General features: G+C 46.7%; 1 protein-coding gene across 1 annotated transcript; it reads right to left on the reverse strand.

The window, feature by feature from the left end:
• Positions 1 to 1484: 1484 nt before the first annotated feature.
• On the reverse strand, positions 1485 to 18442 carry LOC109566119 (sulfotransferase 1C2). The gene is made up of 8 exons (XM_019970233.2): positions 18311 to 18442; positions 9441 to 9614; positions 9041 to 9166; positions 8025 to 8122; positions 7388 to 7514; positions 6853 to 6947; positions 6526 to 6706; positions 1485 to 4485 (listed from the first exon to the last, which is right to left on the reverse strand). The coding sequence occupies exons 2-8, from the start codon at positions 9586 to 9588 to the stop codon at positions 4373 to 4375; spliced, it is 888 nt and encodes a 295-aa protein (XP_019825792.2). The 5' UTR covers positions 9589 to 9614; positions 18311 to 18442; the 3' UTR covers positions 1485 to 4372.
• Positions 18443 to 23953: the final 5511 nt, after the last annotated feature.

Raw genomic sequence — 23953 nt, forward strand, 5'->3', positions numbered from 1 at the left:
TCGGTCCTGAAGACAAGCACAGGATGCCTTTGGGTTAAGGGTTATATTACTGACAGAACTGGGTTCTGTCTGCCAATCTGTTGACACCAGGTTGTGGTGAAGGCAAGTGCAGGGTTTATTGTAGGAGAATATCAAGCAAGGAGAACAGGCAGCTCATCCTCAATGCCCTGGGCCCGCCCTGCTCCCACCCCTCCACCCACAGAGCACATGCTGAAATGCCGGTTCTCAAGGCTTGAGGGGTTCTCAAGGCTCGTGGATTATGAAGAGCATCTTGGGCACTGTGGTCAAGACCTGTCTTCCTCTCACCTCCTCTGTGGCCCCTGAGCTCAGGTTCTTCCCTCTGTCCTGGAACAGGCGTGGCACCACCTCCACCACGAGCCTCTCCCCACATCCCCTCCCTTGGCTTGTCCTCTTTTCCTGGTCAAGGCCATTGCTGCAGCTTCTGGGGAGGCTAAACCCTCAGACCCAACCGCAGTTGATGAGCTCTGTGCTCCGAGAACCATGGCCACCCCTCTCTCACGTGTGAGGGTCCTCACTCTCCTGACCTTGGTCTCACTTCCCACCCAGCGGCCTCTGGGAGGATTCTTCCTCACCGCTGTGTCATAGGCATTTATGAAGCTGCTGTCCAGTCGTGAACCAATGAAGCATGGATGGAACTCTTTCTCAGATGAAATGTCTTCTTAAAATCACCCTTTCTGGCTGTTGACAAGTCCAGGCGTCCAGCCAGAGAGCATGCTACAGCCTCCTCATCTTGGGTTATTGCTTAAATACCCAACCCTGGGACGGGCGTTATTTCTACATCTCTGCTCCTGTGAGCTCTCCCTAGTGAGCTGTTGAGAGCTGGTCCAATTACAGACATTCTGTTTTTACCTGCAAGTCTGCATTCTGTTAGGACATTGGTTAGAATGTGCTCCAGTCAGCATGGGGTTTCCCTGGGTTTGTTGGAAAGGTGGATGTAGAGGTGACTTGCAGGTATTTTAACAACCTGCAGCCCATCTAAGGGCTTCCCAGGTTGCTCAGTGGTAAAGAACTTGCCTACCAGTGCAGGAGACATGAGAGACATGAGTTCGATCCCTGGGTGGGGAAGATCTCCTGGAGGAAGGCATGGCAACCCACTCTAGTATTCTTGCCTGGAGAATCCCATGGACAGAGGAGCCCGGTGGACTATAGTCCATGGGTCACAAAGAGTCTGATGTGATGAAGTGACATGGCACACATGCATACCCAGGTCATCTAATCTCCCAGAACAGATTTTTAAACCCTTTGATTCACTAAGACTGAAGTCCATGTGCTTGGTTCCTAGTTGTTGAGGAATAGGAAAGAGTTTAACTTAACAAACAAACCACAATGCAGTTTATGGGTTGGACTGTATCTGACTCTGGAACAAATCATTTTTTTAAAAAAACACTTCCTTCCCATATACAAATAATTATTTTCTGTATTAATCATGTATAGAAACAAATAATAAAACATCAGTAAGAAAACATAGTCAATGAAATTTTTATTCCACTTTGTGTATAGACTCATTCCAGTTAAAAAGAAATCACAAGTCTATTTTACTAAAACAAAAGTGTCCAGAAAAAGTACAATTCAGACAGTGACTAAATCATACCACTCATGTAATATTTCATTTTCTTGATTCATTCTTGAGTTTTAAAACAAATAACTGACTATTAGAAAAGTAAATTTCAATTTTAAAGTTATTCAAAATCAGTAAACTATTTTCTTTGTGAACAAAACTTTGAACTCACTAAACAAAAATTTTATACATCAGAATTCACATCCATTTAAATTTTACCATTTTAAAATCAGAATACAAGCAAAAATTCCAAGGAGTCATGCAACTGACAGAGGTGAACAAATAAGTTCTGCTTCTCTGTCTTTAAACCAACTGTGCATCATTATTCATTCTGAATCCACCACTAAGTTTAGTTATAGAAATACTTCGGTATTGAAGGTTCCCTGATTGTACCTGAAGTGAGCTTGAAGAGTTGTGAACTGTTACAAACTCATCTGGCTGGGGGCTGGGGGTCCTCTTAGTTATCAATAATCTTCACAAAGAGGAGTAAGATGTGGAACCAAACAGAAAAAAATTATAATCTAAAATCTCAATCTGTGGGGGATAGAGACAACTTTTTAATGTAATAAAAAGCCACTGCTTTGAAGTTTCTGCTGCTGCTGCTAAGTCGCTTCAGTCGTGTCCGACTCTGTGCGACCCCATAGACGTTTACGTACCCATAATTAAAACTCAGTTGCTGTTGTCAGTTGTTGGGTTGTATCTGACTTTGTGATCCCATGGACTGCAGCACACCAGGCTCGTGTGTCCTTCTTTATCTCCTGGAGTTTGCTCAGACTCAAGTCCTTTGAATTGGTGATGCCATCTAACCGTCTTATCTTCTCGTAGTTCTTTTTCTAGTTGCTTTAGGTGTAAGTTTAGATTGTTTATTTTGCATTTTTCTCTTTTCTTGAGGTAAACTTGTATTGCTATAAACGTCCCTCTTAGAACTACTTTTGCTGCATCCCATAGATTTTGGGTCGTTGTATTTTTGTTGTCATCTATTTCCAGGTATTTTTTACTTTCTTTTCTGACTCTTCAGTGCTGCTGCTGCATCGCTTCAGTCTTGTCTGACTCTGTGCGACCCCATAGACGGCAGCCCACCAGGCTCTGCCGTCCCTGGGATTCTCCAGGCAAGAACACTGGAGTGGGCTGCCATTTCCTTCTCCAATGCATGAAAGTGAAAAGTGAAAGTGAAGTTGCTCAGTTGTGTCCGACTCTTCGAGACCCCATGGATTGCAGCCCACCAGGCTCTTCCGTCCACAGGATTTTCCAGGCAAGAGTACTGGAGTGGGGTGCCATCGCCTTCTCTGGACTCTTCAGTGACTTGTTGGTTATTTAGAAGTGTGTAGTTTAGCCTCCATGTGTTTGTGTTTTTTAGTTTTTTTTTTCCTGTAGTTGATACCTAGTCTTATAGCGTTGTGGTCAGAAAAGATAAGGGTGGGATGATTTGAGAGAGTAGCATTGAATCATATACAGTATCATATGTAAAATAGATAGCCAGTGGGAATTTGCTAGATAACACAGGTAACTCAAAGCTGATGCTCTGTGACAACCTACAGGGGTCGGATAAGGTGGGCTGTGGGAGGAAGGTTCAAGAGGGAGGGGACATATGTATACCTTGGCTGATTCATGTTGATGTATGGCAGAAACCATCACAATATCATAATTATCTTCCAATTAAAAACTCAGTAGTAAACAAACAGTTGTTTAGAACTTCGGCCAATAGACCCTGCCCCGCCCTCCCCCCACCATGCCCGCAGCTGCGTAAGAGTATTTTATCCCTGACATTGTTGAGAATTGCCAGTGAAGGGTGGTAATGAAAAGTTAGAATTTCATTTGCCTTAATGCATCCTCACCGTTGGGTCCCCAGGTCAATGTCCCCACTGCCTTCAGCTTTAGATGACAGAAGTTGGGACTAAAAGCTGGAAACTGGTGACCTGCCATGTAACTACTTTCCTGTGGTCATACACCCTCATGCTATCCACTGGCACTCAAGCACTTCCTGCACACACCTTCCAGGCCAGGTGCTGCCTTAAGTGCTGGAGTGAATGTTGACTAATATGTGGGACCAGACACAAAAGACTTTACGATCTAGTGTGGGTACAGACAAGTGAATTGCTGAGTGTGGACAGAGCAGCAGAGGTAATGTGGGAGCGTGAAGGGCCCGGATGCTGACAGGGTCCCCGGAGGGCCCGGCATTTGGAGTGAGACTCTGGTGCCTCCAAATCTGACCACCGTGTCTGGGCTGACACTTGATGCCACTCCCCTGTCTCCTAGGTCCCTCTTCCATTAAAATTCACTGCCTGAGCTTTCTGTTTCCTATGCAACTCAGCACCAGGACTCCTTGGGTCAGGCATTAGCATCTGGTCCCTCCCCTTTGCCCCTCCCCTTTGTCCCAGGGAAGGACGTCAGAATGTGAATCCTCGGGACTGCGCACTGGCCCATCCTCCAGGTGTCCCTTCCCACAGTGACCAGGTGGGACCCAGGACCGAGCACAACTGGAGTTCCTGACGTCAGAGGTTTCATACTCTCAATAGAGATGTAGCCAAGTATTTGCACACGGACACTGAAAATATAATTATGTTACAGACTAGAGAACTAGGATGCACTTTCCAGAATAATGGAAATTTTAACAGTCCTTGCAGTATTCGAGTCTTGTATTTGACTTAGTTTATAAAGCTATCTAGTTTTTTACTTTGGAAAGAATGGTTGAGATGACTGCAGAGTTGGTGGACAGCCTGCTTTCCGAGGCTCTTGGGTCAGGATGAAGGATAAGGCTGTATCCTGATAGCTGCCTCTTTACTGCTATTTGGCTCAGAGCTCCGTGCAAAAGTTGATTGAGGTTCCTTTCATCTTTTGCCTGTAGATTTCATCAAATCTCTCATTCTGAGCCACCGTGAAGTGGTTTTTCCAATCCCCCACGATTCCTGGAAGGGGAAAGCCCAGACGAACATCACTGCTTGGGAGTCCTGGTGACCCAAGTGAAGAAGGGATGTGTGCCTGCATACTGCCTCACCCACATCCCTGGTGGTACCCCTCCTCCTGCTGCTCTTGGCTGAGATGCGCCCCGGAGCACCTGATCAGAGGTCAGGGCCCCTAAATCAGAGGACCATCAACCCAAAGGAGCTGCAACTGGGACCCACCCGAGGTCTGTTCACATGAAGGGCAACCATGGAGAAGTGAGAAAGCATGCGCTTCTAACACTCAGCCACTTGGGAGAATCTCCAAATGTCCATTGAGTAAAAGACTCCAGATACAAGACAGTCCACTGCCTGATTTGTTCAAGGGAGCCTAGGATCAGGCACAATGGGTGTGGGGATAGGGACAAGCACAGGGATCGTCTCTGGGGGCAGAGATGGCCTGGAGAGGGGCAGGAGAAGTGACTTTGTGAGGAGGAAGATGTTTAAGGCTTGATTAGGGTGCTGGTTGCATGTATGCACTCATCTATCAAGTCTTGTTAATTGTATGCTGCAGTTCACTGGAGGTAAGTTCCAACCCAAAGGAAAAAGATTTGGGGGAAAAATATGAATGAAGTACTATTTTTCACCCAACAGTAACTATGAAAATAATTTCAAAAGAGGGAAATACTCTGCCCCAACAGTGCCTCTTCTGGAAAATTATGCAAGAGAAGGAAGAGTATCAGGATGTGAGAACATAGGCACAGAGCAGTTTGCTGGAGTGTGATTCACAAAGACAAGGACTGAAAACAGCCAGAGTTGAGAGTCTGACTCCTGGGGAAGAGTTGATGAGTTATAATGCAGCTGGACATGAGCCCCCAGAGAGCTTCATGGTCCCACTGTGCCCTGCCCTTGTGGCGCATTTGAGACTCTAGTGAGGAATGTGTGTGGGGGACCTGCCTGAATTTTGTGGGGTTGGCTTTCACCGTGGTGCCTGTATTTCTGCAGAGCTGAGGGGAGGGGCTGCGGAAAGCTGGGCCACTCACCAGATCCTTACCTGAGACTACCCAAGGAGAGAAGTGGATTTGCTTGGCTTGTTTCAGTAACAGGGAAGCTGTTGTAGACTGGAAAATGCAGCAAAAGAAATCCAGTTGTGTGTGAAGAAAGAAGAAGAAAAGAAGTTGCAAAGCGACGGTCACCACAGCTGAGACTGTGCCGATAAAACTGCTACAGAGGGGCTTTGTGGAGCAGGGTTTTGGTAAAGAGAACTTTTAAAATGCGAATTTATGTTTTTATAATCACATATATTACTTTTTAAATTAAATGGTGATAAAGGGTTTTATTTTTTCCCTTTGAAAACATTGTGGCGTTGCTGTTGTTCAATTGCTAAGTCATGTTCGACTCTTGTGACCCCATGGACTGTAGCCTGCCAGGCTCCTCTGTCCATGGGGATTCTCCAGGCAAGAATACTGGAGTGGGTTGCCATTCCCTTCTCCAGGGGATCTTCCTGACCCAGAGACTGAACCCAGGTCTCCTGCATTGGCAGGTGGGTTCTTTACCGCTGAGCCTCCTGGGAAGCCCCCATAAAAAACATCAGCTGGGCCAATTAGGATCCCTCTCTTAGGATTTGGAATGAAGAAGTATTATGGAAGGAGGTAGATCTGAGCAGTAGTTGCCATTGAAAGTTATGCTGTTCAGCCATGATGAGACTGGCTGATGAGCAGACTGTGAAGCAGGAAGAAAAAGCAACGGGCAGTAAGGCAGGAAGCTGGTTGGTGGAGAAAAGCCCTCATCTTCTCTGTGTAGAACCTCGGAGCAAAGACCCAGACCTTGCTACTGCTGGGGTCCCAGGCCTCAGGCCAGGCATCCCCAAGATGTCTGGACTGGCCCCCAAAGGACCAGCGAGCTCTCCTCTCTGAGGGCCTCCAGCAGCAGGCATGATGCACGATGTACTGTCCTGGGACTGGTAAAGCCCAGCGCCCTCCTATCAGCAGGGCAGGTGCCATGCTACTGGGCAGATAGAATACTTGGTTTACACCCATCTCTGTGCAGTCTGTGCAGCCCACCCACCTTTCCTCATGAAGGGGGAGATGGACTGGTCCAGGATGGTCTTGGGAGCCGTGGAACGGTTGGTCATGGGGTTTGCCTTCATCTTCTCAAACGTCGTCTCCTGGACAATGGTGTCCAGCACGGCTCCATCCAAGTTCTTCTCCATGAACTTCATCACCTTCTGAATTTCCTGCTTTGGGTCCTGTGGGGAGAGTAACATGGCAGTGGAAGGGCGCATCATGTCAGAAGGTCACACTTGTTCCCCTGCCAAACGTGCAGCCTGGAAGCAGCCCAGGGTCTCTCAGAGCTGGGTCTGACATGGTCATTACCCACGTGGCCTCTACTCACCCTCTTGATGTCCTCATAGAAGAGAAAGAGCATCTGGACGTTGTCTCTCAGCTCCCACCAGCCTCTCACATGCTCGAACCAGGACCCCCATGCAACTGTAAGACACAGAGAACACAGCAGAGAGCCCATGCGGGGCCCTGCAAAGCCTTCCAATGCTCAGGGATGTGATTGACCTCAAGTGTATAGGAGAGAGAGGGAAACAGATTACCAGCCAGAAACATCCATGAGTTGTGAGCTGTTTGACGTGGGGGGTGAGGCGGAATGGGGCAGCCTCAGGGGAATTTATCCCAACCTGACTACCAATATGGCTTCACATATATTATCTGTCATCATAATGCCCTTATGATGGGACAGGGATGCTTTTGGAAATGGGAGACCCTGCTGGTCGGGTGGCCAGGAATAAAAGCTTCCGGATCTGGTGGGCACGTCTGCTGTGGCCGTGGGAGGACTCAGTGTCCTGGGGGGTCACGTGGTGTCGGGGACCTGGCTGAGCCGCACGGCGGTGGTGGTGGCGAGATGGGAGGGGGCCCCCTACCTTTTCCACTGATGAAGGTTTCAAAGTACTGGTCCCAGGTGCCCGGGTCAGGAAGTGTCCGGTTCATCCTCTGGAAGTGGTAGTAGGAAACCAGACAGTCCTTGGCATTTCGAGCAACATAGAGGAACTTGAAGGAAAGAGTGTAGAGAGGGGGTGAAGTGGCATAGAGGGTGGTTCTCACAGGGTCACCAACGCTGAGCTGTCCCAGGGGGCCTGTGCCTGCTGCTTACCTGGCCTGTGCCGCTCACACTCCCCGGGGCCCCCACCTCCCTTCCTGGCTCCTCCCCACAAGGCACAAGCTGATTCCTTGTGGCCCTGTTGATCTCCTAGAACAATATTTATCCAGAAACCAGGACCTCCCGACAGACAGAAGCTGTGATAAGGGCTGTGATGGCCCCCAAATGCCTTCATCCTGGTCTCCCTGGAGGTCAGCTTCATGGTAACAGTGTGGTTACGTTCTAGGCCTCACGGGCTCTATTGTTCCTGTGCTCAGTACCTCTGCTGTCTCCACCAGGCATCCCATGGGTTTCATCTCAACCGTGACCCTGGATCCTCAGCCCGGGAGGTGGGGAAGCACGCATGACGGAGGATGTTTGGGGTTGGAGCATTCGCCCCCTCCATCCTGAGATGTTAATACCTTGCAGTTGCTTTCCCAGAAGGATGGAGGCAGCAGCTGGGCTGGGAGGTGGGTCCTTAGCACCCGGGGCTGGGGCATTGCTCTGGCCTTCTCCACACCTTTAAAGAGGTCAAGAGGAGGATCTTGTCCCACAAGCATCATAGGGGGACTTCTGTCCAGGGCTCTATCCAGAGTGTTGGTCACCTGCTTACCTTTCTGCTCTTGGGGCCTTTTGTGGGGGGACCATGGCCTTTACCTGCAGGTGGCACACACACTCTCAGCTGCAGGAGCTCAGTTTGGGGATGAGGAGCTGAGTTCCAGGGGAGAGGGGTCCCAGAGCACATGCCCCCATCCCCACCGACCTGCCCGGTGTGCTGGCTGTTTCCTTCCTCTGAGAACCGTGACCCTGATGGCCTATGGGTCCTGACTCCTACTCACTTCCTGGAGACACAAACCCGTCACCTGCCTTTGTGTGATCAACATGTTATGGGTGGGGGGAGAGTGCGTCCCTGAGATCAACAAGGCGTGACCTTCTCCCTAGAAGCAGCTGCTCCTGTGTAGGAATCAGATGCTGATGCAAATGCCTCTGCATTCTTAAGCCAACCGGACGATACTGTGATGAGGACACATGTCCTGGCTGCTGCTGCTGCTGCTGCTGCGAAGTCGCTTAATCGTGTCCAACTCTGTGCGACCCCATAGACGGCAGCCCACAAGGCTCCCCCGTCCCTGGGATTCTCCAGGCAAGAACACTGGAGTGGGTTGCATTTCCTTCTCCAATGCATGAAAGTGAAAAGTGAGAGTGAAGTTGCTCAGTCGTGTCCGACTCTTAACAACCTCATGGACTGCAGCCTACCAGGCTCCTCCGTCCATGGGATTTTCCAGGCAAGAGTACACATGTCCTGGCACCTGTGTCCAAACCCCCTGGAGGAGCTGGCAGGTGACCCTGGGCTCTGGGAGATGACCTGTTCGTCAATGCAGTGTCACTAGTCATAACCAGGGCCCTGGCCGGGGGTGAGGCAGCAGGGAGGAGCACTCACCGGAGGGCTGGGGCGGCCGGGCCCACTCGAGGAATGGGTGGCGGTGTTGGATGGCTGCCCGCTGACACTTGTCCACATCCCCACTGTGCTCAATCAAGTCCACAATTTCCTGGATCCACGTGGTCCCTGCGGCCAGATGGGGAGATGAGAGGCAGGAACTGGTCAGACAACTGCCTCCTGCACCCTGGTAGACTGATGGGTGTTCAAGTCAACCTCTCCCCCACCCAAGGGCTGACAGCCCAGCAGGTGGGCCCCCAGAGCTGTAAGCCCATAAACCCAGGGGCTCAAGCTCCCCAAGGAGCCTGTCCTTGGGGCAGGAGAGCAGGGCCCTCTGATCCCCACAGGCAACCCTCCAGGGACCGTGACCCCGAGGGAGCCTACTGACTCAGCCCACAGCTACCTGACTTAGGGTAGGTACAGATGAGGAGGTCGTCTGGCTGGGCCTCGAAGCCCTGGATCTGGTGCCAGTTGTCCACGGTGGTGGCTGGCAGGGGGATCCCCGCCACCTCCCCTAGTGAGGGCTGTGTCCCCGCCGTGGTCAGGGCCATGGGGTCTGGGGATGAGATGGCAGTCCCTATGGGCAGAGATAGAGGAGGTTTTTGAAAAATTGTGGTTCAGTACTCATAACGTGACATTTGCCATTTTATCCACTTGTAAGCGCAAGCTCGTTGTTGTGCAACCGACACCACCATCATCTCCAGAATGTCTTATCTTCCCAGAGTGATCAGATCAGTCACTCATTCGTGTCCAACTCTTTGCGACCCCATGAATCGCAGCACGCCAGCCCTCCCTGTCCATCACAAACTCCCGGAGTTCACTGAGACTCACATCCATCGAGTCAGTGATGCCATCCAGCCATCTCATCCTCTGTCGTCCCCTTCTCCTCCTGCCCCCAATCCCTCCCAGCATCAGGGTCTTTTCCAATGAGTCAACCCTTCACATAAGGTGACCAAAGTACTGGAGTTTCAGCTTTAGCATCATTCCTTCCAAAGAAATCCCAGGGCTGATCTCCTTCAGAATGCACTGGTTGGATCTCCTTGCAGTCCACGGGACTCTCAAGAGTCTTCTCCAACACCACAGTTCAAAAGCATCAATTCTTCAGCACTCAGCCTTCTTCACAGTCCAACTCTCACATCCATACATGACCACAGGAAAAACCATAGCCTTGAGTAGATGAACCTTTGTTGGCAAAGTAATGTCTCTGCTTTTGAATATGCTATCTAGGTTGGTCATAACTTTCCTTCCAAGGAGTAAGCATCTTTTAATTTCATGGCTGCAGTCACCATCTACAGTGATTTTGAAGCCCCCCAAAATAAAGTCTGACACTGTTTCCACTGTTTCCCTATCAATTCCCCATGAAGTGATGGGACCGGATGCCATGATCTTCGTTTTCTGAATGTTGAGCTTTAAGCCAACTTTTTCACTCTCCTCTTTCACTTTCATCAAGAGGCTTTTGAGTTCCTCTTCACTTTCTGCCATAAGGATGGTGTCATCTGCATATCTGAGGTTATTGATATTTCTCCCGGCAATCTTGATTCCAGCTTGTGTTTCTTCCAGTCCAGCGTTTCTCATGATGTATTCTGCATATAAGTTAAATAAACAGGGTGACAATATACAGCCTTGACGTACTCCTTTTCCTATTTGGAACCAGTCTGTTGTTCCATGTCCAGTTCTAACTGTTGCTTCCTGACCTGCATACAGATTTCTCAAGAGGCAGATCAGGTGGTCTGGTATTCCCATCTCTTTCAGAATTTTCCACAATTTATTGTGATCCACACAGTCAAAGGCTTTGGCATAGTCAATAAAGCAGAAATAGATGTTTTTCTGGAACTCTCTTGTTTTTTCCATGATCCCAAAGTGAAACCACCCATTAAACACTAATTCCTCATCCCCTCTCCTGTCCCCAGCCCCCATGATTCTATGCTCTGTCTCTGTGGACCTGACTCCTCCAGGGACCTCACACAAGAGGAATCAGACAATGCTTGTCCATTGAGGACCTGCCATAATGTCCTCAAGATCCATCCATGTTGTAGCAGATGTCAGAATTTCCTTCCTTTCTGAGAGTGAATTCATCCTCAGAAAGCACTGCATTTCATTTATTTATTTATTTTTGGCTGAGTACCAATTTATTATGTAAAACATGAACATTGTTCATATACAAGCTCAACAGCTAGTTAGAAGATATGGTGGTAGAAAAGATCTTGTTTACAACAACAGAAAAGAAAAATCCAAATATAAATGTATATATACATATAAATTATGTATATAAACACAGGTATTGAGTTTCACAAAGAATCTATAAGATATAAATTTTTTTTTAAGATATAAATTTTTTTATGTGGACCATTTTTAAAGATGTCTATTGAATTTGTTACAATATTGCTGTTGTTTTATATTTTGTCTTTTTTTTTTTTTGGCTGAGAGGCATGCGAAATCTTAGTTCTCTGACCAGAGATTGAACTTGAACCCACATCAAAGGTGAAGTCTTCATCACTGGACTATCAGGGAAGTCATTATAAATCTTTATTCATATAAATAAATGAAATTTTTCATTCCCGTGAGGTGCAGAGGAAAAAAAAGAAAAGATGTACATAAGTGGAAAGACAATTGCATAGAAAATCTCAACATCAGGGATTTAACACATTCCCAGTAAAAATAACAACAGAACTGTTTGTAAACGAACAAGCTGATTACGACTGAATTTTATTCATTCATTCATGCATGGACCCTTTCAACTTTTAATTGTTGAGAATGAAGCTGCTATGAACATGGGTGTACAAATATCTCTTCAATACCCTGCTTTCCTCTTGAGAAACCTTTATGCAGGTCAGGAGGCAACAGTTAGAACTGGACACAGAACAACAGATTGGTTCCAAATAGGAAAAGGAGTACGTCAAGGCTGTATACTGTCACCCTGCTTATTTAACTTATATGCAGAGTACATCATGAGAAATGCTGGGCTGGATGAAGCACGAGCTGGAATCAAGATTGCCGGGAGAAATATCTATAACCTCAGATATGCAGATGACACCACCCTTATGGCAGAAAGTGAAGAGGAACTCAAAAGCCTCTTGATGAAAGTGAAAGAGGAGAGTGAAAAAGTTGGCTTAAAGCTCAACATTCAGAAAATGAAGATCATGGCATCCGGTCCCATCATTTCATGGCAAATAGATGGGGAAGCAGTGGAAACAGTGTCAGACTCTATTTTTGGGGGCTCCAAAATCACTGCAGATGGTGACTGCAGCCATGAAATTAAAAGACGCTTACTCCTTGGAAGGAAAGTTATGACTGACCTAGATAGCATATTCAAAAGCAGAGACACTACTTTGCCAACAAAGATTCGTATAGTCAAGGCTATGTTTTTTCCACTGGTCATGTATGGATGTGAGAGTTGGACTGTGAAGAAGGCTGAGCGCTGAAGAATTGATGCTTTTGAACTGTGGTGTTGGAGAAGACTCTTGAGAGTCCCTTGGACTGCAAGGAAATCTAACCAGTGCATTCTGAAGGAGATCAGCCCTGGGATTTCTTTTTTTTTTTTTTTTTTAGCCCTGGGATTTCTTTGGAAGGAATGATGCTAAAGCTGAAAGTCCAGTACTTTGGCCTCCTCATGCGAAGAGTTGACTCATTGGAAAAGACCCTGATGCTGGGAGGGATTGGGGGCAGGAGGAGAAGGGGACGACAGAGGATGAGATGGCTGGATGGCATCACTGACTCAATGGACGTGAGTCTCAGTGAACTCCGGGAGTTTGTGATGGACAGGGAGGCCTGGCGTGCTGCGATTCATGGGGTCGCAAAGAGTTGGACATGACTGAGCGACTGAACTGAACTGAACTGAACTGACCCTGCTTTCAGTCCTTTTGGGTAAATATCCAAAAGTGGGATTGCTGGACCATTTATGAGTCTATATTCTCTCTTCTGAGGACCTGCCATCCCATCGCCCACAGTGGCTGCACTTTTACATCCCCACCGACGGTATATGAGGTTTCTGATTTCTTTTCATCCTCACCAACACTTGTTATTCTCTGTTGTTGTTTTGTTTTGTTTTTTAATGTAATAGCAGCCAGCCTAAAGAGTGTGAGGTGACATCTCATTGTGCTTTTGAGTTTCATTTCCCCCCAAATGTGCTCATTTGTCATTTGTATGTTTCCTCTGGAGAACGTCTATTTCAGTTCTCTGTCCGATTTAGAATCACGTTGTTTGTTTTTGTTGTTCTGTTGGAAGAGTCTTAAATGCATGAAATGAGAAAGGCAGGAGGAGCTGCCGCTATTTCCTAGGATAGCTGGCTACTGTGATTCCAGAGATGTTGTCTGCTGCCACTAGGGACACTGGCAATAGTCAGGATCTAACAGTGGGCTGACGTCTATGGGGTCGCACAGAGTCGGACACGACTGACGTGACTTAGCAGCAGCAGCAGCAACAGTCACTGGATACTTAGATTCACATGCGCTTGGCTGAATACCTTATACTTGTTAACTCATTCTGACTCTTGAATAAAATGAAAGGGTCCTTCCAGGATAGTTAGGGAATTTGAAATGGAAATGTATGCACTGCCATATTTAGAATGGATGACCAACAAGGACATACTGTCTAGCACAGGGAATTCTGTTCAATGTTATGTGGCGGCCTGGATGGGAGGGGAGTCTGGGGAGAATGGATACATGTATATGTATGACTAAGTCCCTTTGCTGTTCACCTGAAACGATCACATTTTTAATCCACTATACCCCAGTACAAAATAAAAAGTTTAAAAGAAATGAAAGGCAGGAGAAGCTGCCTTCTCTTCCTGCCATCTCCTTCCTGAAGATGAGCCTATAAACGGTTATTGGAAATTGAGTGGGGGCCTGGTGCAGCTGCTCTGGGGAGCTGGTGGGAGGCTAGTGCTCACCACACCCAGGCCTGCCATTAAGGGGTTCCTGACCTCAGAGCAAGCCCAGCCCTTCAGAATGGAGACTGAGGGGCAGCTGTGTTTGCAAAGTGTCAGAGAAGGTAGAGTTTGGACAAAAGTCCTGAGATTATGGTAGGTTTCAGGAGGGAGGAGGGAAGAGAACAAAGCTTCTAATGGGCCTTTCACGGTAGGTCTTCTACAAACTTTTCTCTTTTAATTTGTAAATGAATCAAGGATTTATTAGGAAGGAGTGTTAACACCCTCACACAAGTAAGGCTGCTCAGAGCCTCTTGAACAATACTTGCTCAGGATTGCAGCCAAAGCCTGCCTGGTAATCCACATTCCTTCATTAAGAATTACCTCTTATATGCAAAAAAAAAAAAAAAGTATGTATACATATGCTTATCAGAATCACTTTGCTGTGCAGCAGAAATTAGCACATTGTAAATCAATTACACTTCAGTTATAAAAAAAAAAATTACTAGGATTTCCCTGGTGGTCCAGTGGTTAAGAATCCACCTGCCAATGCATGGGACACAAGTTCAATCCCTGGTCCAGGAAGATTCCACATACTACGAGGCAACTAAGCCCATTTGCTGCAGCTACTGAAGCCCATGTGCTCTAGAGCCTGTGCTTTGCAACAAAAGAAGCCACTATCATGATAAGCCTGCACACAGCAACTAAAGAGTAGCTCCCGCTCACCACAACTAGAGAAAGCCTGTGCACAGCAACGAAGACTACTGCAACCAAAAATAAATATAAAAAAAGAACTACTCTTTTCATTATGAATATAAACATATATGTTACATAAAATTTAAAGTAAGCCCAGATACACAAGGAAAAAAAACCTATTGCATGAGTTGTTATTATTTTGATATATTTCTTTTTTTAAATACATATTGTGTTAGGTAGAATAATAGCCCCAAAGGTATCCAAGTCTTAATTTTTGCTCCTTCCACTGTCTGGTGAAGGGACTTTGCAGATGGAATTAGGGTTAAGGATACGAAAGCCATAGGCTTGTCCTGGGTTATCTCAGGCAGAGGGGCTAACATGATCCCAAGGACGGATAGAAGAGAGCAGGAGGCATGGAAAAGCCAATTGAGGGATGCAGTAGCCCAGGAGGCCAGAGGGACTCAAAGCTTGGCGGGACACCCAGAACACCACTGACTGAAGCGGGAGGGGACAGGAGCCCAGGGACGGTCCCAGGGAGCTGAGAAGGACCCCCAGCCGACAGTGCAGGGACGTGGACCTTGGCCCGCGGTCATAGGGGCTGAATTCTGCCAACAGAAAGCATGAGTCCCAAGCCAGTGCTCCTAGGACCTGCAGGAAGGGTCATGGTCCTGCTGGCACCATGGTTCTGACCTGAGATGCCTGCTTGGAGTTCCCACTTCCAAAATCATCAGATGATTAGTGTGTGCCCTCTCAAGTGGCCGAGTTTGTGGTGCTCTGTCTCTGTGGCAATGGCATTCACTCACTGGTCACCTTTATAGACGGATGCCGTCCCTACCAGGTTCATCTAATCTCCAGGGCTTCAGTGTGTGACTGCATTTGCAAACAAGACTTTAAGGGGGTGACTGAGTTAAGGTGAGGCCAGTAGGGTGGCCCTTCTCCAACCTGAGTGTGTTCTTGTTAGAGCTGGAGATTAAAGCCAGGGCTGTCGCTGCACAGAGTGATGGCTGGGTGAGGAACAGCCTGCGTACCCAGGAGAGAGACCTCGGGAGAGACCAGGCCAGCCACATCCGGGCCCTCCACCTCCAGAGCTGTGACAAAACACCTTTCTGTTGTGTAACCTGCTTAGTCTGTGGTATGTGGTTACGACAGCCCAAGGGGACTATGACAAAGGTCTTTGCTGAAGCTTAGAAACCAACTGTTTAGTTTTAAATCATAAATGGAGGGAAAGAGTAAATGGTTCTTCCTGACTTTTCTATATGACTGTTCTGCTGAATAGTTAATAGCAGATAAAAGAAGTTTCTCTTCATAGAATCATTCTAGCCAATAGATGAATAATAAATCATAGAATTGTAATGTTGCCTTGCAGCCCAAAGTGGTGAAAGAAGCTAGGCATTTAACATTCGTGGTTTCTGACATCCCGGAAAGAAAGACAAGCAGACACTGCACCCCTTGGTGATGGACATGAATCCTACGATGTGGTTCTGCCCCAAACATGAACCTGGTTAAGCCTCAAAATCCAGCACCAAAAATATCTCTACCTTTTTAGGCTCATTAAAATTCTTTCTGGCTTGAGCTAATCAGTCCTGTCTACATAGCCACACCTACATTACTAACAGTAAAGATTAAAAAAGTAAACCAATGAGTTAAGTAAAGGATTTCTTTTAAGCCATATCCTCACCTTCAAGTCTCAGCTGAAAATCAGAGCCCAGAGGCTGGACCAAGGGTCAGGGAGCTCAGAGGACACTTTCCAAGGATGTGGCCAGCTGCCCGGATGGCAACTGCCAAGGCTCAAATTACCTGAGTCAGGGGTCCTAGGGCTTGTAGGAGGTGGGGACCTTGTGGGGGGCTTGTGTCCCCCATGTGGTAACCCGGAACTTTTTGCTGTCAGGGGCACAAGCAGCTGCCCCAGAATTTTTTAGTCAAAGTTACTTAAGAAATAGGTGATATAAGAAAGACACTGACTCACTCTGTCCCCCTTAAAGATAAATCCCCCGGGTGAAGGGCCCTCCACTTCCCCATATAAGAGGAAGAAGCATCCTTACCTCCAGAGACCTGGATTCAGGGCCAAGAAGGCTGGGTAAATAAACCTACTTCCTTCTTCCTGATGGTGATACTTTCTCATCAATTTACTGCATGCCCCAAACTCTTTCTCTGTCAGTTACTCACAAATTTGTTTGTTATTCACAAATTTATTTCTTTGTCTAAAGCTGTAAAAGCTGTCAATTTGTCACTTCTTCAAGTCTCATATTTCTATGGGATCCTGTGTGTAAAAATTAAATTAGTTTTTTCTCCTGTTAACCTGTCTTATGGGCTTCCCCGCTAGCTTAGATGGTAAAGAATCTGTCTGCAGTGTGGGAGACCTGGATTCTGTCTCTGGTTTGGGAAAATCCCCTGGAGGAGGGCATGGCAACCCACTCCAGTATTCTTGCCTGGAGAATCTCCATGGACAGAGGAGTCTGGCAGGCTACAGTCCATGGGGTTACAAAGAGTTGGATATGACTAAACGACTAAGCTCACAGCAACCTGTCTTATGTCAAGTGTGTGATGAGACTGGCTCTTGTTCTTCAGTTGGGATTATTTTACCTTAATCCTGGGTGGGATGGGGGCCAGTTGCCATGATTTTTCTGCTCCCTTTTAGTTAATTGACAGGATTCTTACTACCTTAACTGAGAACTCTGCAATTCCATGATTGGACTTTTAAGATTGAAGTATAATTGACATGCAATGTTATATTAGTTTCATCGTAATTGTATTTTGATTTTGGTTCAATGCTCCAGGATAGCAGTGGCTCCGTGATGGAGCGGAGGAAAGCACCTTTCCAGTAAGCAGAACTGTTCCGCAGGATGTATGGCTCCTCATTCTACACCATAAACTAGATGTTCACAACACTATACAACGTGGGTGGACTTTGAGGGAATTGTGTGAAGTCAGGTAAGACACACAAAGACAAACGCTGTATGGAATCACTTCATGTGGGATCTTTAGACAATGTCAAACTCACAACAGAGTCAAAGTGTAAAATGGTGATGCCAGGAGGAATAGGGAGATGCTGGTCAAAAGATACAAACTCCCAGTTAAAAGAGGAATGTGTGTACTGAGTTGCGCCACTTGTGTTCGACTCTTGGCAACCCCAGGACTGTAGCCTGCCAGGCTCCTCTGTCCATGGGATTTCCTAGGCAAGAATACTGGAGTGGTTTGCCACGCCCTCCTCTAGGGGCTCTTCCCAACCCAGGGATCAAACCCGCGGCTCTTATGTCTCCTGTACTGACAGGTGGGTTCTTTATCACTAGTACTACCTGGGAAGCCCATAAATTGTGGGATTTAATGCAAAGCATGGTGGCTAGAGTTAACAATACTTGTCATATACTTGAAAGTATATAATAAACGTTCTCACTGCAAAGAATTGTAATTATGTGACACTCTGGTGGGGGTTATTTTGTGATGTGTACCTGTGTCAAATGGACACATTCTATACCTTAAACTTACACCATGTAACATACTAATTATATATGAACACATCTAGAAAATAAGTTAAAAAAAACATCTTTCATTAGTCAAGATCATCTAACTGTGTTCTTGCTTTTTAAGGGCTAACAATCCCACCACCATCCAAATTAATACCATTTTGTTTTCAATGTTTCAATCCATTTCATCTGAAGGACTAACTGAAGGAAGATTCGTAAGTCCATCCTCTCTGCATTTTTATTACTCACAGTTGGCGTCTCCAGGTGAGCAGACTGGGGACTGGGTCCTGGTTTGGCAGAGGGAGACTTGAGCGTGCCGCAGGCCGTCTGAGCTCAGCTGAGGACTGGCAGCAGGAGGTCCGGTGACCTTGGGCCTCTCTTCAAGGCACGTGGGCTCATGCTCAGCGCTGCTGCCGCCTGGGCCTGACACAGCTTCCTTGTCCAGGGACTGGCCTCCTCTCTTCAGGGCTCTGACTCAGCGTTTACTCTCGATAGCACTGACACACCTGGTACAGAGCCGGGCTTCTGTCCTTTGGGGACCAGTGGCCACTAGGTGCCTTGTCTCCAGTGTGGGGGGATGGGACTGAGAGCACAGCTTTGTGGACATCAGGCCACAGCAAGAGGACGAGCCTTCTCTCCATTTCTTGGGAGACTTAAGGGGCCACTGCGGATGACTATTAGCTTGAATACTTGCTCCTAGAATCTCTATAAGGTTTTAGGAAGATGCCAAGTGCTGGGGAGGTGGCAGGGGAAGCTGGAGATTCTGTACAAAGATGAGGGGCCCTCAGAAACCAAGGAGAGAGAACAAAAAGAGGTACTGAGATTCTGTAGTAGACTGGGGGCTGCCATCACCATCAGTCCATCATCCATCCATCCATCAGCCATTCATGTACCCATCTATCATCCATCCACCCATCCATCCATCCATCAATCATCTGTTCATCTATCATCCATCCACCCATCCATCCATCCATCAATCATCTGTTCATCTATCATTCATCCACCCACCCATCTGTCCATCATCTGTCCATCATTTGTCCATCCATCCACCATCCATCCATTCATTCTTGCACCCATCTATCATCCACCCATCCACCTATCTGTCCATCCATCCATCCATTCATGTACTCATCTATCAGCCATCTGTCCATCGATCCATCCCTCCATCCATCCACATGGAAGGTGAGGAAGAGAGAGTCTGGATCCAGGAGGCCCTGTGGGGTGTCTCAGTGTCACCACAGCCCATGCTCAAGGTCAATGGAAAACAACAGCAACCTCTCCCAGGAGGACAGCTCATGACCCAGACATTTCAGCATGGAACCCTGAGGCCCCAGGTCAGAATCATGGCAGCAAACTCCTCGCTGGAGGCAAAGTGCATCAGAGTGGGTGGTGGGAGAGGCAGTTACAGAGACAAGGGCTGTGGTCAGCAGATGAGTTCCTCCTTATTGTGTTATGTGTGTGTTTACATACAAATATCTTTATTTCCTTCCCTACTGTGTCCTTTATCATGTAACATATGATGCATTGACTTTCCATCATATTATTTAAGTATTAATTTTATATTATAACATCAGTTTGAGCAAGCTCCAGAGTTGGTGATGGACAGGAAAGCCTGATGTGCTGCAATCCATGGGGTCACAAAGATTTGGACACGACTAGGATACTGAACTGAACTGAACATCAGAGTATATAAGTTATGAGAAATCAAGGAGAAAAATGCCCAGGAAAGCCATGCTTCCATGAATAGAGGTAGACCTGAGGGGCAGTAGACAGTATGTGAGGATGGGGTGGGGACGAGGCGGGAGGGACTCAGGCTATAAACATCTCCAAGTCTGAGGGGCCAGAGGTCGGACAGTGGGACTGTCTCCCTAGAAGCTGGAAAGAACAGCCCTGGAGAAGGTTGGGGGTATGGGAGCAATCCACAGAGGTGGTATTTAGAGTTTCAGAAGAGAGTGGAGTGTGTATTCACGGTGAATTCCAAATCTATAGGTTCCAGGTACAGGAAGCTTAGGTTGGCTGCCTATAGTCTTTGGTCTCCTCCTTATAAAAAAGCCCATTGTCTCAAAAAGAAATGTATTAATCAACATACTAATGTATTAATCAACATCAGATCAGATCAGATCAGTCACTCAGTCATGTCCAACTCTTTGCGACCCCATGAATTGCAGCACGCCAGGCCTCCCTGTCCATCACGAACTCCCGGAGTTCACTCAGACTCACGGCCATCGAGTCAGTGATGCCATCCAGCCATCTCATCCTCTGTCGTCCCCCTTCTCCTCTTGCCCCCAATCCCTCCCAGCATCAGAGTCTTTTCCAATGAGTCAACTCTTTGCATGAGGTGGCCAAAGTACTGGACTTTCAGCTTTAGCATCGTTCCTTCCAAAGAAATCCCAGGGCTGACCTCCTTCAGAATGGACTGGTTGGATCTCCTTGCAGTCCAAGGGACTCTCAAGAGTCTTGTCCAACACCACAGTTCAAAAGCATCACTTCTTCGGCGCTCAGCCTTCTTCACAGTCCAACTCTCACATCCATACATGACCACAGGAAAAACCTTAGCTTTGACTAGACGGACCTTTGTTTGCAAAGTAATGTCTCTGCTTTTGAATATGCCATCTAGGTTGGTCATAACTTTCCTTCCAAGGAGTAAGCATCTTTTAATTTCATGGCTGCAGTCACCATCTGCAGTGATTTTGGAGCCCAGAAAAAAAAAGTCTGATACTGTTTCCACTGTTTCCCCATCTATTTGCCATGAAATGATGGGACCGGATGCCATGATCTTCATTTTCTGAATGTTGAGCTTTAAGCCAACTTTTTCACTCTCCACTTTCACTTTCATCAAGAGGCTTTTGAGTTCCTCTTCACTTTCTGCCATAAGGATGGTGTCATCTGCATATCTGAGGTTATTGATATTTCTCCTGGCAGTCTTGATTCCAGCTTGTGTTTCTTCCAGTCCAGCGTTTCTCATGATGTACTCTGCATATAAGTTAAATAAACAGGGTGACAATATACAGCCTTGATGGACTCCTTTTCCTATTTGGAACCAGTCTGTTGTTCCATGTCCAGTTCTAACTGTTGCTTCCTGACCTGCATACAGATTTCTCAAGAGGCAGATCAGGTGGTCTGGTATTCCCATCTCTTTCAGAATTTCCCACAATTTATTGTGATCCACACAGTCAAAGGCTTTGGCATAGTCAATAAAGCAGAAATAGATGTTTTTCTGGAACTCTCTTGCTTTTTCCATGATCCAGCGGATGTTGGCAATTTGATCTCTGGTTCCTCTGCCTTTTCTAAAACCAGCTTGAACATCAGGAAGTTCATGGTTCACATATTGCTGAAGCCTGGCTTGTAGAATTTTGAGCATTACTTTACTAGCGTGTGAGATGAGTGCAATTGTGCAGTCATTTGAGCATTCTTTGGCATTGCCTTTCTTTGGGATTGGAATGAAAACTGACAATTTCCAGTCCTGTGGCCACTGCTGAGTTTTCCAAATTTGCTGGCATATTGAGTGCAGCACTTTCACAGCATCATCTTTTAGGATTTGGAATAGCTCAACTGGAATTCCATCACCTTCACTAGCTTTGTTCGTAGCGATGCTTTCTAAGGCCCACTTGACTTCACATTCCAGGATGTCTGGCTCTAGGTGAGTGATCACACCATCGTGATTATCTGGGTCGTGAAGATCTTTTTTGCACAGTTCTTCTGTGTATTCTTGCCACCTCTTCTTAATATCTTCTGCTTCTGTTAGGGCCATACCATTTCTGTCCTTTATCGAGCCCATCTTTGCATGAAATGTTCCTTTGGTATCTCTGATTTTCTTGAAGAGATCCCTAGTCTTTCCCATTCTGTTTTTTTCCTCTATTTCTTTGCATTGGTCGCTTAGGAAGGCTTTCTTATCGCTTCTTGCTATTCTTTGGAACTCTGCATTCAGATGCTTATATATTTCCTTTTCTCCTTTGCTTTTCGCTTCTCTTCTTTTCACAGCTATTTGTAAGGCCTCCCTAGACAGCCATTTTGCTTTTTTGCATTTCTTTTTCATGGGGATGGTCTTGATCCCTGTCTCCTGTACAATGTCACGAACCTCCTTCCATAGTTCATCAGGCACTCTGTCTATCAGATCTAGTCCCTTAAATCTATTTCTCACTTCCACTGTATAATCATAAGGGATTTGATTTAGGTCATATCTGAATGGTCTAGTGGTTTTCCCTACTTTCTTCAATTTAAGTCTGAATTTTGCAATAAGGAGTTCGTGGTCTGAGCCACAGTCAGCTCCTGGTCTTGTTTTTGCTGACTGTATAGAGCTTCTCCATCTTTGGCTGCAAAGAATATAATCAATCTGATTTCAGTGTTGACCATCTGGTGATGTCCATGTATAGAGTCTTCTCTTGTGTTGTTGGAAGAGGGTGTTTGCTATGACCAGTGCATTTTCTTGGCAAAACTCTATCAGTCTTTGCCCTGCTTCATTCCGTATTCCAAGGCCAAATTTGCCTGTTACTCCAGGTGTTTCTTGACTTCCTACTTTTGCATTCCAGTCCCCTATAATGAAAAGGACATCTTTTTTGGGTGTTAGTTCTAAAAGGTCTTGTAGGTCTTCATAGAACTGTTCAACTTCAGGTTCTTCAGCGTTACTGGTTGGGGCATAGACTTGGATTACTGTGATATTGAGTGGTTTGCCTTGGAAATGAACAGAGACCATTCTGTTGTTTTTGAGATTGCATCCAAGTACTGCATTTCGGACTCTTTTGTTGACCATGATGGCCACTCCATTTCTTCTGAGGGATTCCTGCCTGCAGTAGTAGATATAACGGTCATCTGAGTTGAATTCACCCATTCCAGTCCATTTGAGTTCGCTGATTCCTAGAATGTCGACATTCACTCTTGCCATCTCTTGTTTGACCACTTCCAATTTGCCTTGATTCATGGACCTGACATTCCAGGTTCCTATGCAATATTGCTCTTTACAGCATCAGACTTTGCTTCTATCACCAGTCACATCCACAGCTGGGTATTCTTTTTGCTTTGGCTCCATCCCTTCATTCTTTCTGGAGTTATTTCTCCACTGATCTCCAGTAGCATATTGGGCACCTACTGACCTGGGGAGTTTCTCTTTCAGTATCCTATCATTTTGCCTTTTCATACTGTTCATGGGGTTCTCAAGGCAAGAATATTGAAGTGGTTTGCCATTCTCTTCTCCAGTGGACCACATTCTGTCAGATCTCTCCACCATGACCCGCCCGTCTTGAGTTGCCCCACAGGCATGGCTTAGTTTCATTGAGTTAGACAAGGCTGTGGTCCTAGTGTGATTAGATTGACTAGTTTTCTGTGAGTATGGTTTCAGTGTGTTTGCCCTCGGATGCCCTCTTGCAACAGCTACCGTCTTACTTGGGTTCCTCTTACCTTGGGCGTGGGGTATCTGTTCACGGCTGCTCCAGCAAAGCGCAGCCATTGCTCCTTACCTCGGACGAGGGGTATCTCCTCACCGCTGCCCTTCCTGACCTTCAACGTGGGACAGCTCCTCTAGGCCCTCCTGGGCCCGCGCAGCCAGGTGCATGGTCACTCGCTCAGTCGTGTCTGACTCTTTGGACTGTAGCTCCTCTGTCCAGGGGATTCTTCAGGCAAGAATACTGGAGTGGGTTGCTGTACCCTCCCCCAGGGATCAAACCTGTGCCTCTTGTGTCTCCTGCATTGGCAGATGGGTTCTTTACTAAATAAATAAGTAGCACCACTTGAGAAGCCCCATTAATCAACTCCAATATAAAATAAAAAAGTAAGCAAAATAAATGTTTGGTGGAATTCACCTGTGGAGAATAGAAAAGCAAATGCCTGGGGACTAGTTGACGGTGGTACCTGCTCTCCCTGCTGACAGCTGACACACTGGTCACGATTTCCAGAAAC

This window comes from Bos indicus, chromosome 11, assembly GCF_029378745.1.
Source record: "Bos indicus isolate NIAB-ARS_2022 breed Sahiwal x Tharparkar chromosome 11, NIAB-ARS_B.indTharparkar_mat_pri_1.0, whole genome shotgun sequence".
Lineage (NCBI taxonomy): Eukaryota > Metazoa > Chordata > Mammalia > Artiodactyla > Bovidae > Bos > Bos indicus.

Bases quoted from the DNA above. Each gene is read 5' to 3' on its own strand.
- LOC109566119 (XM_019970233.2), bottom strand. From the start codon at position 9,588: ATGGCCCTGACCACGGCGGGGACACAGCCCTCACTAGGGGAGGTGGCG. The intron at 8,123-9,040 runs GTGAGTGCTCCT...ACCTCTTTAAAG, and splicing joins CCGGCCGCCCCAGCCCTCCG to GTGTGGAGAAGGCCAGAGCA. The intron at 4,486-6,525 runs GTGGGTGGGCTG...TTCCCCTTCCAG, and splicing joins CTCCCCCTTCATGAGGAAAG to GAATCGTGGGGGATTGGAAA.